A 17,241-nucleotide genomic window follows, 5' to 3' on the forward strand; every position below is an offset into this window, starting at 1 on the left:
ATTACGCACAGGTATTTGGAGGGATCGAAATAACTCTCACTTGCTAGTTCCTCGGAACAGAATAAAAACTCGAGAGAATCACGAACAATAAGTTTGACGCTATTGTGGCCTCTCAGAATGCTTGATACTCCTATCTCTGTTACCAAAGGCATCCCAGTTACTGTTGCTGCCAAAGTTTCTCGTCGTGGGCGCCAGCCGGAACACTACGTTCGGCGATCTACGTTACAAAGCGCGTGCTGCCGAACGTGACTAGCTCAGCTTAAGACATTGATAAGCCGGCGTCTATTGTGGCCATCCCGGCGCACGCGAGGAGACGGACGCTGGCAGCGGACGGAAGGAAATATTCAGGTGCGGGGGCGAGCCGGCCACATCCGCTGGCGTGCATAATTGACGTCGGCGCCGGGGCGACCGCGCGTCGGTGAACCGAGCGACAGCGCGCGGGGGACGCCGGCGGTTTCGCGTCGGAATCCATCTGCGTTGAGGTTTCCGCTCTGCCCCCGTCATTAATGCGCGCGGTCGCGGCTGCGGCGTTACCAAAAAAACGGGAAATAAAACCGGACACAACATTAGCATTTCACGCGCTGCAAACCACCTTCAAGTTCGTGTCGAAATGCTCGGTAGCTGATCATTTCGGTCTGTATGTTACGGTGTGTACCTACACAGAGTGAGCATCAATACGATTATTGTCGAGTAGCCATAACACACCTAGCATTTATTCAGTTCTGAACATTCTCACCCATTTTAGTGGGAGTTTGTGGAATATACTAAAATGTTGCAACAAAACCGTTGTTGTTTAATCGCACACCAGCTGTGTACACAGCGTTGCCCAGGTACAGGGTGGCGCACGAAATGTGTTACCAATTGTTTCTTTCACAATTTACGACGCACATTAGATATCCCGCTGGGATCTCTACAGCAGTACCAGATGAGCTTGGAAAAACAAATGACTTACGAAATGACGTGTAATTCACGATACTGTTGCTAGGAGACTAGTAAGCAGCAATGGCTGACAATGAAAAACTGACGACACAGCAACGATCGGCAATTGTGTTACTTTTTCATGAAACGAAAAGCCTTGTTGTGACTCAGAGGCGTTTTCGACAGTAGTTTAACACACGATGTGTCCCTTGCAAGAAGGTCATCCACAGGTTGTACGATAAATTTGTACAGGAAGGAACAATATTCGAAGCGAAGCGACCTCGGCCAAGCCTGTTTGTTCGCCAGAGAATATTGAAGCGGTACGAGTCGCTGTACAGAGAAGTCCCGGGAAATCGTGTAGAAAGGCAGCAGTGCAACTGGGAATATCCAGACGCTCCGTTCAACGCATTCTTAAAAGTGACCTCCATATGTACCCACACAAGATGACCTGTGCACAGAAGCTCACTGAAGAACACAAGCAGCAGAGACTACTGTTTGCTCAGTGGGCGTAGGATAGAGAAGAAACTCTCAACAACGTTTGGTTTTCAGACGAGGCGCATTTTCATTTAGATGGTGTGGTTAACAAACAAAATGTACGCTTTTGGTCCACTGAAAACCCACAAGTGCTTCATGAACGACAACATTATGCTCCGAGGATTACAGCGTGGTCAGTAATTTCCAGTCGCGGACTTATTGAACCCTTTTTCTTTGAATAAACTGTGAACAGCGAGCGTTATTTGAGCATGCTTCGCAACAGCTTCATTCTACAGATTCTTGCTACTGCCTTGCCCTTCAACACGCAGTGGTTCATGCAAGATGGAGCAAGGCCACATACTGCAAACGCTGTGTTGGAGTTTTTACACGAGCATTTCGACATGCGGATCATTTCACGCAGGTTTCCAGGTCGGTTCAATGACGGACAAAATTGGCCACCCAATAGTCCAGACCTCAATCCATGTGACTTTTTTCTTTGGGGGTACCTAAAGGAAAAAATTTTCCCGAAACGTCCTCGTGATTTAATGGAGCTCAGAAGACTTGTTCTTCAAGCTTGCAGTGAAATTACGGAAGACATGTGCCGTAGGGTAGTCACTAACTTCAGTGTTCGTTTGAAGGGAGTTAGGAAACGAAATGGTGGACATATTGAGCATGTGCTGAGTTAGAACAAATCTCCATGAACGGCTCTTCATTGTAGTATATGTTCCTTTCAGATTGTACTGGCAATAAAGTTTATATTCAAAAACAAAATGGTAACACATTTCGTGCGCCACCCTGTTTTTACTCCCATTTCATCACCAAGTGACGTGGCGCAGTGGTTAGCACACTGTACTCGCATTCGGGAGGACGGCGGCTCAAACCCGCGTCCGGCCTTCCAGATTTAGGTTTTCTGTGATTTCCCAAAATCGCTCTAGGCGAATGACGAAGCGGTTCCTTCGAAAGGGCACGGCCGATTTCCTTCCCCATCCTTGACACAATCCCAGGTTGTGCTCCGTCTCTAATGACCTCGATGTCGACGGGAAGTGAGGCCTAATCTTCCTTCCTTCCTTCCAATTCCATCTCCTTCCCACTCTCTGCCCATCACAACACTCCTCTCTGACGTCTCCCTCTCCCCACTCCCTCCGTCCACCCCCTCGTGCCTCATCTCTCTGCAGTCCTGAAGCATCGACTACACACCGAGCAGCGCAGCGCTATGTAACGGCGTCAAGAAGGCGCTGACCAGCTCGCCAATGGAAAGAGTGGTCAGCGACACACCACCAGGAAGACAGAGTTGAGCGCCCCTTGTCGACGCTGACTTAACCAGCCGCCCATCGCTGGTCGGCCCAGTTCGAAAGCATCAGTATTGAGTGATAGGAAGACGTTACTTAGCCTGCGTTCTCCGAGTAGTAATAATGTGTCAAATTAATTGCACATAGGAGATAAAGGAAGTGCAGCACGACACCTCATAAGAAGAAGCTAACTCATGTTTCTTTTCTTTTTAGAAATAAAGTGGCCTATTAATCAGAAAAAATTTAATGTACAGATCATTTTGCATTCCTGCCACCAGCCATCGCAACTTCTCTCCTTCCTCGTTTGTATCTGTGCTGACTCCCACAGCAGCCGACACAATAATCTCTCTATCCAGCTCTTCCTCTTCCCTTCTAATCTCTCTATCCATCTCTTCCTCCGTTCATTTAATCCTCCCCTCTCACTTTCCATTTCCTCATCTCTCATTTCTCTCCCTTTTCCCCCCTCCCTAACTCTCTCTCCATCTCCTCCTCCTCCTCCATACCCTTGTTTTGTCCTTCTTCCCCTTGTTTGCCTGTCCGTCTCTTCCTACCCCATCTTCTCTCCACGTTATCACCCACACCCCAATAGAAGGTTGCTAGACCTTAGCCTCACAGTATTCCTTTCTGGACAGTAATATTGTTGTGTACATAGTTCCGCGTAGTTAGCGCGTACACAACTTTCCCACTACAGCACGCCCCGCTAAGCACAACAGCGCAGGCGCAGCCCTCGTCCGTCTCCGCACTACGAGATGGCGCTGCCATAGAGACGGACCAAATTCTGCTTCCCCCAATCTGCGTATTAATATGTAACGCAGCCAATGAGATTGCTGCTAACATAGAACCTTTTCTCCTCAAGGATCACACTCGCGCGGTGATTCGAGTGTACAGACCTCCAATTAGTGAGTCTGCATTTGTCTGCACCAGTCTGTACCAGTCTGCATTAGTCTGTACCAGTCTGTACGAGTTCTACATATGTCTGTACCAGTCTATAGTCAAGCTTCAGTCTGCGCCCAATAAGATTACCATATTCCTTTACATAGCCATGAAGATAAATGTATAGACACTTTTGCCAAGTATCAGAGATATATGTGAGAATAAGATTAACTTACCAGTACCAAAGGAACTTCAGATTGTCAATTGTAAATAACATCCAGAACCAAGTTAAGTAATTTTTATGCTTGTTATTATTTTAATAAATGTGTGTGAAAATTAATCAAGTTCTGTTTAAAGTTGGTGACCGTCAATCTGCTACTCTAAGCGTGCAAGTGGCATTTCTATCGTCTGACCTAACGGCAGAAGATAAACACGTCACGATAAGACCACGAGACATATTGCTGACACTCGCCTACTTCGTTAGAGCGACGAGTCAAATAATCTGATTTTGTGTGCACTGAAGGTCTTACAGTATGCACACCACAAATATGTTACCATGTTTGGTTGAAATCGATCAGTGGCTTTTGATGTATACACACATGTCACATTTTTTTCACACGTTTTTGTAAATATATTTTGCCTGTATCTTTAGCAAATTTCGCCTTGCAGTTTCGTTTTCACGCAACTCAATGTTTATGATGTCATATCTCCAGAACTATATGTCGTACAATCATAATTTTGCATTCAGCGGCATATGCGAACACTGTTTACAAAATAGATTGCGAGTGGAGTTAGTATCAAAGAAGTAATGAATTTAAACTCATGAATGATGCGGAAATGTTTCAAGCATCACAGTGGTTATGACGTCACATCTCCTAATCTGTGTGTCGCATAATGATATATTTTTGCAGATACATTGAGTGCTATATGTGAATACTGTCTGCAAAAGATTTGCGAATACAGTAAGGACTAAAGGAAGTAATAAATTAAAACGTCATGCCCGATGTGATAATTTTCTGTGTGAATAGCACAAATGTAATAAGCGATGAACTGTTTCCTTTCATCATTTTGTGGTGGTTCTCAGCGAGAAAAAGTTTCGTAATGGTATGTTGCAAGTCACTAAATGCTCTCATTCTCAAATACTGGATGAACAGAATATGGGTGTTCGCGCGTTGTGGACTACACTACTTTCTATACCGCCTCCCCTTTTTTTGATAAATAGGTGGTTCTCACCCTCACAGCAATTCTTTCCACACAACAAGTGGTACATGTAACCAAGTTTGGTCGAAATCGGTCCCGTGTTTAGGAGGATACGTAGAACATACTGTAAATATGTGCATACATGCTGTACATGCACACACCTATTTTTGTAGTATGTGTAGATTTACTTTGCAAACCCTGGAAACAGTTACAACCTTATCACTCCAACGTGAGTGGAGACTAGCTTGCTCCCTCTTCAGCTTACTGTACAGGGTGTTTCAAAAAGAACTTCCTAGTTTTAATGTGTCCTAGAATCTCTAGAAAGTGACATACACTGTTCTAGTTTGTGGTGTGTGATTCATAAACTCTCCAAGTTTGGCTCACCTGCTGTTAGCAGGTCTGCTTGACCTTCAGACGGCACAAGTGCTGTTTCTTTTCCTCTGTTCTCCCAGTTCAGTCCAGGCGTGCATGCAGTGCAGTGCAGAACAATCAGCAACATTTCATGTCAGTGGAACATTTGATCGTCAGAACTGCATAATTTGGGGGTGGGGGACAGAGCATCCACATGAAGTTATTCAGCTTTAACGTGACTCTCCCAAAGTTAATTTCTGGTGCGGTTTGATGGAAGATCGTGTGATTGGTCGTTTCATTTTTGTTGAAAAAACAATAAACGAGGACGTTTACTGTGACATGTAGACAGAGTACGTCTTTCCCCAAATGGACTATATTGAGGCGGATAGGGCCTTGTGTTTTTCCAACAATATGGCGCTCCACCTCATTACAGTAACCATATGAGTGCGGCTCTTGACACTCGCTTTCCATGAAGGTGGATAGGCAGGGCTGGCACAGTACCACAAAGCCCAGACTTAACAAAATGTTATGTATAGTGAAAAGATGAGAGACATTAATCATTTACGGGAAAGAACCGTCGCGGCGGTTGGGAAAGTTACACCTGAAATGTTGGTGAATACGTGGTGAGACGTGGAATATCGTCTCTACGTGTGCAGGGCAACAAATGGATCCCACGTTGACTTGAAGGAAACCTCTCTCATGATATGTACTCATTAATGTAATTTTTCATTAATTTCCCCATTAAATTTATACTTAAAACTAAGGGAGTGCTTTTTCAAACACCCTGTATTAAAGAGCCGATGTACATGACAAGGAGGCGTGTTGTCAAAAACACCGAGAACGCACCTCCCACAAAGTGTCAGTCTGCATATTATTTCGTGCTACATATCTCTCGCGAAATGACCGAGACAGTAAAATCAGATGATTTTGAATTTATACGTAACATACAGACAGATGTTGTTGTTCTCGTGTACCATTCGCGACTATATGAAGACGACGAAGAGGATAAAAATTGGCCAGGTGCGAGTGGGATTCGCGCTCTGAACTTAATTATCTTTATAGACAATTCATCCATCCCAGGAATCGAGAATCTCTACGATTTTTGCCTGTAATCGATAATGATACTGGCGTGACATCGGTCTTGGAAATTGAAAGACTTTCGAGGATATTCCGATTTCAAGTTTGAAGTAGGACAATAAATTCCAAAAAAATATTTTTTCATATGGTATAATTACTAATTAACACTTTCTGGATTTTTTTTTGGTTAGTTGTATTGTTGATCCTTGCTTCTTGCCAAATTTAATGATTCTAGGTGAACAGGAGATATCCTATAGACTTTGACGAGTGAGTTTGTGAGTCTCAAAATATATGACTTAAATGTCCGTATCTTTTGACTGCATTGACTGAGAAGCTTCAACTTTTTATACCGCCAGGCGACCGTAGGTCCTAGATGTGACAAATTTCACATATAATGTCTACCTGTTCCTGAGAAAAGTAGAAAAGAGTTATTAATAGTCGGACAGACAGACGGACAATAGACCCCCCTCCGAAAAGGGAGCCGCGCGAACCGTGGCAAGGCGCCGTAGACCACACGGCCACCCCGCGCTACAAGGTAGAAAGTGAAATCTAGTATGGCCTACCCTATGGCCTAGTCCACTCAAATAGACACTGATTTTAATGTTTCAGTGCGACTGGCGCATCTCCGTCACCAGTGTCATACTCCTTCACTCCAGGAGACATTGCGCAAAGACCGATGACATATCACCTGACTTGTCACACAGTCTGGCCATCAGTTATTAGACGCCACCGTCTCTCCTCTTGTCACCTGCCAACTACTACTTATAAAATAGTCGTCTCACCGTATGGATTCTAACTAACTCGAAAGTTATTTTTTTTTTTAAAAAACCGAAGTAGTTGTCGTTGAGTGCCGATGGAGATAGCGATATCGCCTGCTATCGGTCACTCGCTACGAACCCGCCACAAACGAGCGATTCACCAAGCAGTTCCAACCAGCACTTCGATCACCCCTGTGTCGAGAACTTCTTTTATGAATACTAAGCTGCTGTGTTTAGCAGCGCTAGTAGTTGATCTGAATCGACAAATACGTGTCTTTTTCTTTTGATCCGGGAGTCGAAATTTATAACTGTAGTCTGCCACTAACGAACTGTCCAGACATATCATGTGCTACTTACCTTAAAAAAAAAAAAAATTGAAGTCGTCATTTGTGTGGTCTTATTAAAGTGCTTGGAAATTTAGGGGCTGTATTTGATCAGTTCATTATTTACGTACCATTGAAGAAATTTCGTCATTTTCCTGAGTTCTTTTTTCTATCTCACTCTTTACTATGTCCGAAACAGTATTTATCTTGTGGCTGTCGAAACTATTTTTTTCTTGAAAATATGTTCATTTTGATGCTCTGATGATTTTCTTTGAATTTTACCAATCAGTTCGTAATTTGATTTAAGCCTGTCACTATACATGTCCTGTGATGCTTAGTTTGCATGATATTCTGATTCTATTTGCAAGCCAGTATTTGGCACCATTTAATTATCTCGCCAGGTTAATTTTTTGTACAGTAGTTCTCTAAGTGTCTTCAACAATTCCTCATACTCTTCATTAATGTCAGATTGCTTGTGTACAACTCTCTAGCCCATATTTCGCAAATACCGTTTGAAGTCCTTCCTTTAATTTTCCATTATTTGTCTTCTGGTTTAACTACAAGTATTTGATCTACTCAATGCCTTTTAAGTGTCGATGCGTGTACAAAAATGTTATCAATACCAGCACTGTTGGTTCCCGTAACTCTTGTCACAAACTATATGAAGATTATATGAAACGCAAAAGCCTTAAGTACAGCTCTAGAGTAGGCGTGCCATAAATATTTGTATTAAAATCTCCACTTAATTCGGTACGGAAATTACAAGGTTAATATTCGTCAAGTTGTTTGATAACAACTCAGTATCACCAGCTGCAAACTAATATATTGTGATCATTACTGTGAACTTCCAATGAATTTCTGGTTCTAGAGCATAAACCTCATACGGGTGACCATTACAAAAGCAAATAATATTAGAGTTACTATATTTGTAGTCATTCTTAATATAAGTGGCAACTACGGCTTCAAGTTCACTTTTCAGAGCGGTTTGCGCTCCCTGAGCAATAAGAAATTCTGATGTTAGTCCATACTAGACGTGGGCGTAGCAAAAAATCAGTTACACAATAACACTTATTACTCGCACCTCGACAAACGAGTCGCAAGACAGCCATTTTCCCACACAATGGGGACTCGTCCTCTTATATTCAAGAGACTGGTTAGGATCAGGAGCGATCAGCGATCCATCGCTGCTGTCTGCGATTTGTACGTTTCAGATATACGGGCTGTCGCGCGACTTCGCCTCAGATTTACGATATCCGTCACTAGTATGTGGGGTTCTTTAGAGTATATGTGAAACAAAATTTTATTTGGGGCAGCGATATGTAAAATTATGCAGTGTGATGTTACGAACAACTAAACACATACCAGTAACACAATAAATTTTGTTGTTGTTGTTGCGATGGTGGTGATGGTGATGGTGGTCTTCCGTCCGAAGACTGGTTTCATGCCGCTCTCCACGCTGCTCTATTCTGTGCACGCCTCTTCATCTCTGAATAACTAATGCAACTTAGTTGCTTCTGGATCTGCGTACTATATTCATCTCTTGGTGGCCCTCTACGATCTTTACCCCTCACACTTCCGTCCAGCACTACATTGGCGATCCCTTTATATCTCAGAATGTGTCCTATCAACCGATCCCTTCTTTTAGTGAGGTTGTGCCATAAATTTCTTTCCTCCCCAGTTCTGTTCAGTATCTCTCCATTAGTTACATGATCTACCCATCTAATCTTCAGCATTCTTCTGTGGTACCACATTTCAAAAGCTTCTGTTCTCGTCTTGTATAAACTGTCTTTCGTACATGTTTAATTTCCATACACGGCTACACTCCATACAAATACTTTCAGAAAAAACTTCCTAACACTTAAAACTATATTCAACGTTAGCAAATTTCTCTTCTACAGAAACGCTTTTCTTGCCATTGTCAGTCCATATTTTATATCTTTTCTACGTGAGCCATCATCAGTTAGTTTGCTGCCCAAATAACAAAATTCATCTACTGCTTTAAGTGTCTCGCTTCGTAATCTAATTCCCTCAGCATCAGCTGATTTAATTCGACTACATTCGATTATCCTTGTTTTGTTTATATTCTCCTGCTATCTCCGTAGTCTCGGTTTAGGCAAAATAAAAGTTGTAGAAAATCCCATGGTCCCAGCTGAAGAACTAAACCGATTCTTCACGTTACCTACAACCACAATTGAAGCGCAAAAAAAAAAAAAAAAAAAAAAAAAAAAAAAAAAAAATATATATATATATATATATATATATATATATATTATATCTACAGCACGTCACTTGCAATACTGTCAAGAAAGCCATAATGCGGATTAGATCAGCATCTACTGGACATGATGGCATCACTATCCAGATGGTAAAACTTATTATTGATCAACTACTGCCCTCTATAACAGACATTTTCAACGATTCATTAATCACAAGTGTTTTCCCTGAAGCCTGGAAACTGGGACAAATTAAACCACTGCCTAAAAAGGACATCGCCACAGCACCCTCTGACTACCGCCCCATCTGCCTTCTTCCTGCACTATCAAAGGACTTAGAATATATAGTCCATGACCAGCTCAACAACTGCCTAACTGCTAACAACCTACTAGACGAATACCAATCAGGTTTCCGTAAACATCGAAGCACAACATCCGCAATGATAAAGGTGACAGATGACCTGAAACTTGCCATGGACAGACAAGAAGCGACTATCATTTGCTTCTTAGATTTCAGCAAAGCATTTGATACTGTCGACTTCGACTTCTTACTAGCCAAACTTAACGGTCTAAATTTCTCACCAAGTGCAGTGCAATGGTTTCGCTCATGCATGACGTCTCGTCAGCAACGCGTCCTGTCCGGGAATATAAAGTCTCAATGGCGGCAGGTAGTGTCAGGCGTTCCCCAAGGCTCAGTATTAGGTCCTATACACTTCTCCCTGTATGTCAGTGATGTGTCATCGGTTCTGACCTATTGCAAATATCATATGTATGCTGATGACCTTCAGTTGTATCTAAGTGCGAAACCAAGCAATGTTAAGAAAGCTATTGAAAATTTCAGTACTGACCTCAATGCACTATCAAAATGGGCACAGGCCATAGGACTAAAACTAAACCCATCTAAAACCCAAGCAGTACTTGTTGGTCACTCTAAGCTCATTAGCCCAAAACATCGGGAATTCGTACCATCTCTTATCCTAAATGGGATAAATATTAACTTCTCTCCCTCAGCAAAGAGTTTGGGAGTAACAATAGATGAAAATCTAAATTGGACAGAGCACGTAACTGCAGTGTGCGAAAAAGCATCAGTATCCCTTCATGTCCTACAAAAATATAAAAAACTTTTCCCTTTCGATCTGAAAAAGAAATTAGTACAAACGCTTATACTCCCAATCATTGACTACAGCGATATTATCCTACAAGGCCTCTCTCAAGAAAATTCGCGACGTCTGGAACTGGTCATGAATGCCTGCGTCCGATATATCTGTGACGTTCGACTTTTTGATCACATTTCACCAGCATATGCAAAATTGTCCTGGCTGCGTGCGGAAAAACGCAGAGATTTCCATACACTCTGTCTCATCTACTGCCTCATAAATGTACACTGTCCATCATATCTCTCCTCGTCCTTAACGCTTATGTCGGAACAACATAACAGAAACACACGTTCCCATCATAATAAAATCCTCTCTGTTCCACTGCATCGCTCAGTCACCTTCTCCAAGTCCTTTACAGTAGCGGGAACCCGACTCTGGAATAACCTCCCCCGTTATGTTAGAGAACTTAAAAACATGTCTGGCTTCACGAAACAGTTAATGACGTATCTACTTAAGCAACAGTAATGCCTTCCTCTGTACATGAATGCACTTCACCTGATTACTTCCCTCTTTCCCCCTCCTTAAATCTCCCTTCCCCAAAACTCGCTATACTAGTAAACATCTACTTTACACACCAAGATATTAATGTACATCTGCACAAATCTTCATTACTATTGCCAATTTTCGCATGTTTATCATTATCATTTGATTTTGTTTTTTTACTGTTATTATTATTGCTTTTATCATAATTTGTATGTATAGCATCTGTTGTAAAAATACTGCCAGCATTTACTTTATTAGGTCTTAGTCATTACTCTTTATTCATATTGTCACTAGAGTAATCTAATTTTCTTATTTAAACTATTGTCATGATGTAACTCTGATGTGTGAAATGCTGCATGTGTGGAACACTGGTCCGATGTAAGAGAGTGCCTGATGGCCCTAATCTGATCAGGTTAAATAAATAATAATAAAGACTCTATCCTCCGTTCAACTGCGCTTCCAAGTCCTTTGCTGTCCCTGAAAGAATTAAAATGTCACCGGCAAACCTCAGTTTTTGTTTCTTATCTTTCAACTTTAATTTTTACTCCGAGTTCTTCTTTGGTTTCCTTTACTGCGTGCTCAGTGTCAGAGTGCAGACTGAATAACATCGGCAATAGGTCGCAACCCGATCTCATTCCTCTCTCTACCACTGCTTCCCTTTCATACCCCTCGACGCCAACCCTTGGTTATTTAGAAATATTTTTGTTAAAAGGAATACTAAAGTAAGACGACTTCATATTTCTGTCCCCGGTAATAGCTACGTGTGCAGACTAGCGACTCTATAGTATAGTGCCTTTCGAAAAGTATCTTTCATAATTATGGTGACACAAAGAACGGGTAACCACATCATGAAGTGTAATCCGTGGAGCACATATCTTAAAATGTAAAATCGTTTATAATCTAATAAAGCAATGATTGAAAATTACAACTACAGTGCAGTTACAAAATTAAAGGAATGTAACGTGCAAAAATAAAAAAGAAAACAAAATTCAACTAATTTTACGAAAATATTTATTTATACACAATTCATAAAATCATACAACTCGTCAAATAATACAATAGCAATCAAAACAATTATAAGCGTCAGGAGAATATACAATACATATAACTTTCCAAATATACACGACTAAATTTACAAAGTTTCGACATTAAACGGATGCTCTCGTTTACGGCTACGTACCGTGGTAAATGTTTCCAGTACTTACGAATGTTAAGAACTCGATGCATTGCAACAAAGCATGCAAAGAACTTTTTTGGATGAAAACACATATCAAATTACGAAGAAATTGCTACACAGCATGGGAAAGATCGAGCATGTTGATTTGAAGGAAAAAAAGTAATTCTTACACAATCGTGATGACATTATGTGTATTATATGTGCGTTTGATGGAAGTGTCGTTTCGAGATTATGACTTCATGCATGAACGTTTGTCAAGAAGACAGAATGGAAGATTCCTGTCTTAAGGTAACAACAAATATGCATTGATTGTTATTTGCCATAAATGTAAATTTGCAAAGCATTTAGTTTACAATATATACTGAAAAATCTATGAAAAGAAATGCCAGTGTCTTAGTTCGTTAGTTGTGAGTCACTTGAAACTGGAAGAACTGTGCCATTTTAATTCTAGTATTGTGCTAATCGTATTACATTTAAAATATAAGGCACATTACGAACGTCGTTGAAGTGACAAATTCAAGGCTAGAAATACGACACAGTGCTGTAATGTTTGATCTGTAAAAAAAATTCAAAATATATACAAGACAGTGGTCGAACAAAATAGGACAATTGAAGGGATTCTCTCACGTACTTCAACGTTAAACATTTCGTGGAGCAAATAATATAATGATTTTGCTGACATTAAGCAAAGAATGTAGGACTTCTACGGGGCTGTGCATTAAGAAAGTAGGAGATCATTTGCTGCTGGAATTTTGTTGTAGGTAGAATTTGTGTGATTTGGAAAGCGCGCGTAATTTAGAACTGTGCAGGCCTGGTCAATAATGGCGCTTGTGAAAATCTAGCACGGAAGTAAACAAACGCTTATGTGCAACGGCTTTTGGTTGGTGATCAACAGCAATGGAAGAAAGAGCCCTATTAGAGGCGCTTCTGAAGAATTTAAGTGTCGACACGAACATTTAGGGGAGTTGCTGAATTGCCCCTGTGTGCTGAATCACGCAAAAAGTCCATGAGCGGTTTGTAATTCCGTGCTCGTGGCGTAGCTTAATTTTCGCGACATAGCGCCCTTGTTCAGAGGACACGGGACAGCAAAGCGCTGTTTGCGCCCGGATTTGGGCGTCGGCTGCGCTCGCTCCCAGGCCGGATCACGGCTGATCCCGCTGTTTGCCAATGCGTCACGCCAGCCGCTACGCGAGAAGGCTGCCAGTCCGAGCCCTCCGCCTAAATCTCCATCTTGGACATATGCTCGACGATTACCCGCTGTGTAAGTACGCAGGGGGCTGCCTACCGCCGTACGGGAACAGCGCACAACCACTTACTTTTTTTTTTTTCGTGGCAGTCAAACCCTTTATATAGAACATCGAGGAAATATCTGGTACTCGCTCCTTCACAAACACATCTTTTATGCCAGTGGAAGACTAACTGCAGCAAAAATTGAAAGAATTCATGAAATGTATCCGGCTGCAAATCGCATAAATCGCAGGGTTGCCAAGCAGAGGACGGGCGTATGGCAGCCATAATAATTGGCCTGCTTGAAGAAAATGAGGCCTCTAGTGAAGTAATTCCCCACCCTTTAACAGTAATTATCACTGGTGTGATGAAGGCACAATCTTTGGCAGATAGGGGGGCCGAAATTTCAGCTATTGTGCAAACATTTTTCGAATCACTACACGAAAGAAGCAAAATAATGAAAATTCCAGTAACACGACAAACTAGTTGTAGCCACAGGTGAACTATCGAAAACAGTCAAAGATGAAGTATTGCTTTCCTTAAGAATTGCAAACAGATGGTGGAGAGCGACTTGGCGCGTCGCACACTTACAACTCCGATAAATTACTGAAGCTTAAATTGACATCACAAGCAACAACGAACAGAAATTTAATAGGATCCTTATCGACTGTTGTCATGCCCCTAATTTTCAGCAAATGGTTCGAGACAATAAACGGTGGCAAGTGAAAGCATTGAAAGTTGCGAGTATTGTTCTATACCGTAATTTTTCTAGCATTTCAAGCAACTGACGTGCTGAAATGACCATTCATTTTTATGGAACGATGCACTTTTATAAAAGGCAGTCTCGAGCAGTACGGTACAGTGATACAACGCTAGCTGATGATTCCAAAAATACTTTTTGCAAAAATATGAAAGAAATACTCTAATACAAGTGCCATGGCATCTGTGCAAATGCCTTTCATGTGTAAGGGAGGTGAAATTGCCGTTTTGACAGTCCCATCAAAATTTTCTCTCTATTTTTGCGAAATATTTCAAAATAAACATTAAGAAACGCTATATCGCTGTATTTTTCGTTCCAAGCACTAGAAGGCTATTGAAAAGCTCATACATAAAATGAAAACACGGTTTAATATTTCAGTACGTAAAATGTAACCAATATTCAGCTGCTTGCACTCACTGCTTTCAAACAGCAGTTCGATATAAGTAACCGTTGATCAATAGTGTAGGGATCTATGTTAGGTGGTACTACGTATATTGCCTGAATCAGAGGTGGAGAAGATGACATCTCTGGAAGCAAATGTCGATATCCAGGTCAGGAGACACTTACAAACTTCCGTTTCCATCCACAGCGATTTTAATTTAGTCTAAGGATACTGTGTCAGACAATAAGTAGCAGCAGTAACATCTTCGACCGAATATCTGAGGTGTAGTGGCTGTCAGTCCCATGCAAAAGTGTTTGACAAGTAGGCCTATAACGCGGACTTTTTTACGTTTGAATATAGTCTACTGTTGTAAAGTGTACGATAATCTATCATTCTGTTTAAAGGGTATATTGATGAAAATAGTAATATCTGATACAAATTTCCAGCAACGAAAGATTTCATACAGGGTGGCGCAAAATAGGTTATAGAAAGTTTTGGTTGACTACAACATAAAATGTGGGGATAGATTCTTATTATCATATCTATGCCATAGCAGACAACCTGATATTTAATACAGAAAGTTTTGAAGGTTCTTTCCTTCTGCAGTAGCGAGTGTGTAGAGCCTTGAACTAGATTCCTAGGTGAGTTTTTGAATAACATTATCTTACACTCCATGACTGTCTCTGATAACTGTAAAATCAAAATCCTGGAGTCCCCAGTGAATGCTAATGTGTCCAGTGCAATGATCTAATCACTGAACGTCTCCTTAGACACGTGCGCCGTCCTGCATGAACCAGCAGTTTCGGAGCATTCGCCCCGCGCCGTGCAACAGGTACAAATTCATGTTCTAGTAATATGTCTGTAATTGCCTGCTGTGACAGAAGCGTCTATAAAAATAGGAACAATAATACCTCTCGTACTGATTGCGCACCAAACAGCCACTTTTTGTCGATGAAATGGAGCAGGAGATTGAACGTGTAGATTCTCAGTAGCCCAGTGGCGCCAGTTCAGACGTACCCACGGAGATGCAAGTGTGTCTCATCACTAAACCAGATCTGATCCGTATCAACTGTTTCATTTTTAAAGGCCTCAGTCATTTCATTTCGAAAAGAGTATCGCCGCTCTACACCCGTGCCCTCAGACTTTGACACCGTTGAATTTTGTGAGGCAAAAGTTAAATTTCTCTTGCATTAATCTCTGGAGAGTTCCTCGTGACATCTTGAGTTGCTGTGCTGCATATCTTATTGATAAAGTCAGCTCCTCATTGAATTACGTTCGCACTCGTTCCACATTCTCCAGGGCTACAACTGAGGCTCGTCGTCCTGACTGAGCCTTCCCGGAGATTTGGTCTTTTCAAAACAGTTTATCAGCCTGTTAAAAAACAGGGAAAACATTACACAGAATCTGTATCAGAGGAGGCTTAAGTTTTATTATCACGATTTGACCTCAGTTCTGTACCGTAACCTCGTCGAGAAGTGGTCATCCTGGATGGTGCAGTTCTTGGAACAACGTGCTGTTGAATACGCCACATTTAAAATTTACTTCAAATGTCTTTACAATCAACAAACGCGGTTCCACTGTTAGTAGTGCTTCTATTCTGAAATGTGAACTGAGTCATCGGTGAGTGACCTATAGAATTTTCAGAGCTGTATCACAAGGAGAAATATTTACGGCAAAGGCGCACAGTTAAACCACAGTAGGCAAATACTTTCTAACACATATTTTGCGCCACCCTCTGCTTCTGTCTGCAGTGAGAGGCTCTAGTTGGAAGGGAAATTCTGAAATACTTTAGCCCTCGCACTGCACAGGTAGTTTGAAGCGTTGGCAGATTTTTTTAGCACTGACTGTTACATTGCTACGTGTGCAAAAGACAGAATTCCTCGTTACTTATTTGAATGTACTAACTGGACAACTAACGAACCTATTCATACAGTGAATACCAGACTCTTACGGAAATGACTAAAAAACTGAAGTGACATAAGGGTAGCAGGAAATTATTGTTCTTCCCGCAGACTTTTCAGAAAGACGTTTAAATGTCTTCTTCCTGTAAACGTTCATTTTTTTTCTTTTTTTTTGCCACGTTGCGATGCTGGTGACTAAATGACTTTCTCTCCAAGTATGCCAGTGAAGTGTTAAAGCAGTAAATCAGTTTCAGGCTGCACATAGTATCCTCTGCAGTGCGGTACATCACGGCTCCACACGTGGAAAACTTAAATAATGCATCTGCAGAAACGAACGGCGGAGTGTGGTGTTTGTTTGGCTTTTTACACAGAGACAGGGCAGGATTTGCCTGCCTCAGTGAGGGTGGGCGGTGCGGCTCGAGCGTTCCCATGCGGCGCGCTGGCTGGCGCGTGTCGCCTATGGCGGGGACACGGGCAGGCCTACTTGCAGGGAGAGCCCGACGCCGACGCCCACGCGCTGCGGGCCGCCGCCCGCGCCGCCGTGGCACCGCCCCGACACCTGGTGGTGGCCGCCCAAACCGCCGCCCATCCGCAGCTGCAACACGACACACAAACACGTCTCAGAAGCAGTCGTCTCCTCCGCTAAGTAAAAAGCAATCACTCAATATTTTAATCAAA

The 17,241-nt window shown here is 42.0% G+C and overlaps 1 protein-coding gene across 1 annotated transcript in view; it reads right to left on the reverse strand.

Annotated features, from left to right (window-relative positions):
- LOC126458555 (protein big brother) overlaps positions 1-17,241 on the reverse strand; it is a 248,981-nt gene that overhangs the window by 7,629 nt on the left and 224,111 nt on the right. The window contains exon 6 of the mRNA XM_050095677.1: positions 17,048-17,158. Within this exon, the coding sequence (XP_049951634.1) occupies positions 17,048-17,158 (111 nt within the window). The remainder of the gene's footprint in view (positions 1-17,047; positions 17,159-17,241) is intronic.

The sequence above is a fragment of the Schistocerca serialis genome, chromosome 2 (genome assembly GCF_023864345.2).
Source record: "Schistocerca serialis cubense isolate TAMUIC-IGC-003099 chromosome 2, iqSchSeri2.2, whole genome shotgun sequence".
Lineage (NCBI taxonomy): Eukaryota > Metazoa > Arthropoda > Insecta > Orthoptera > Acrididae > Schistocerca > Schistocerca serialis.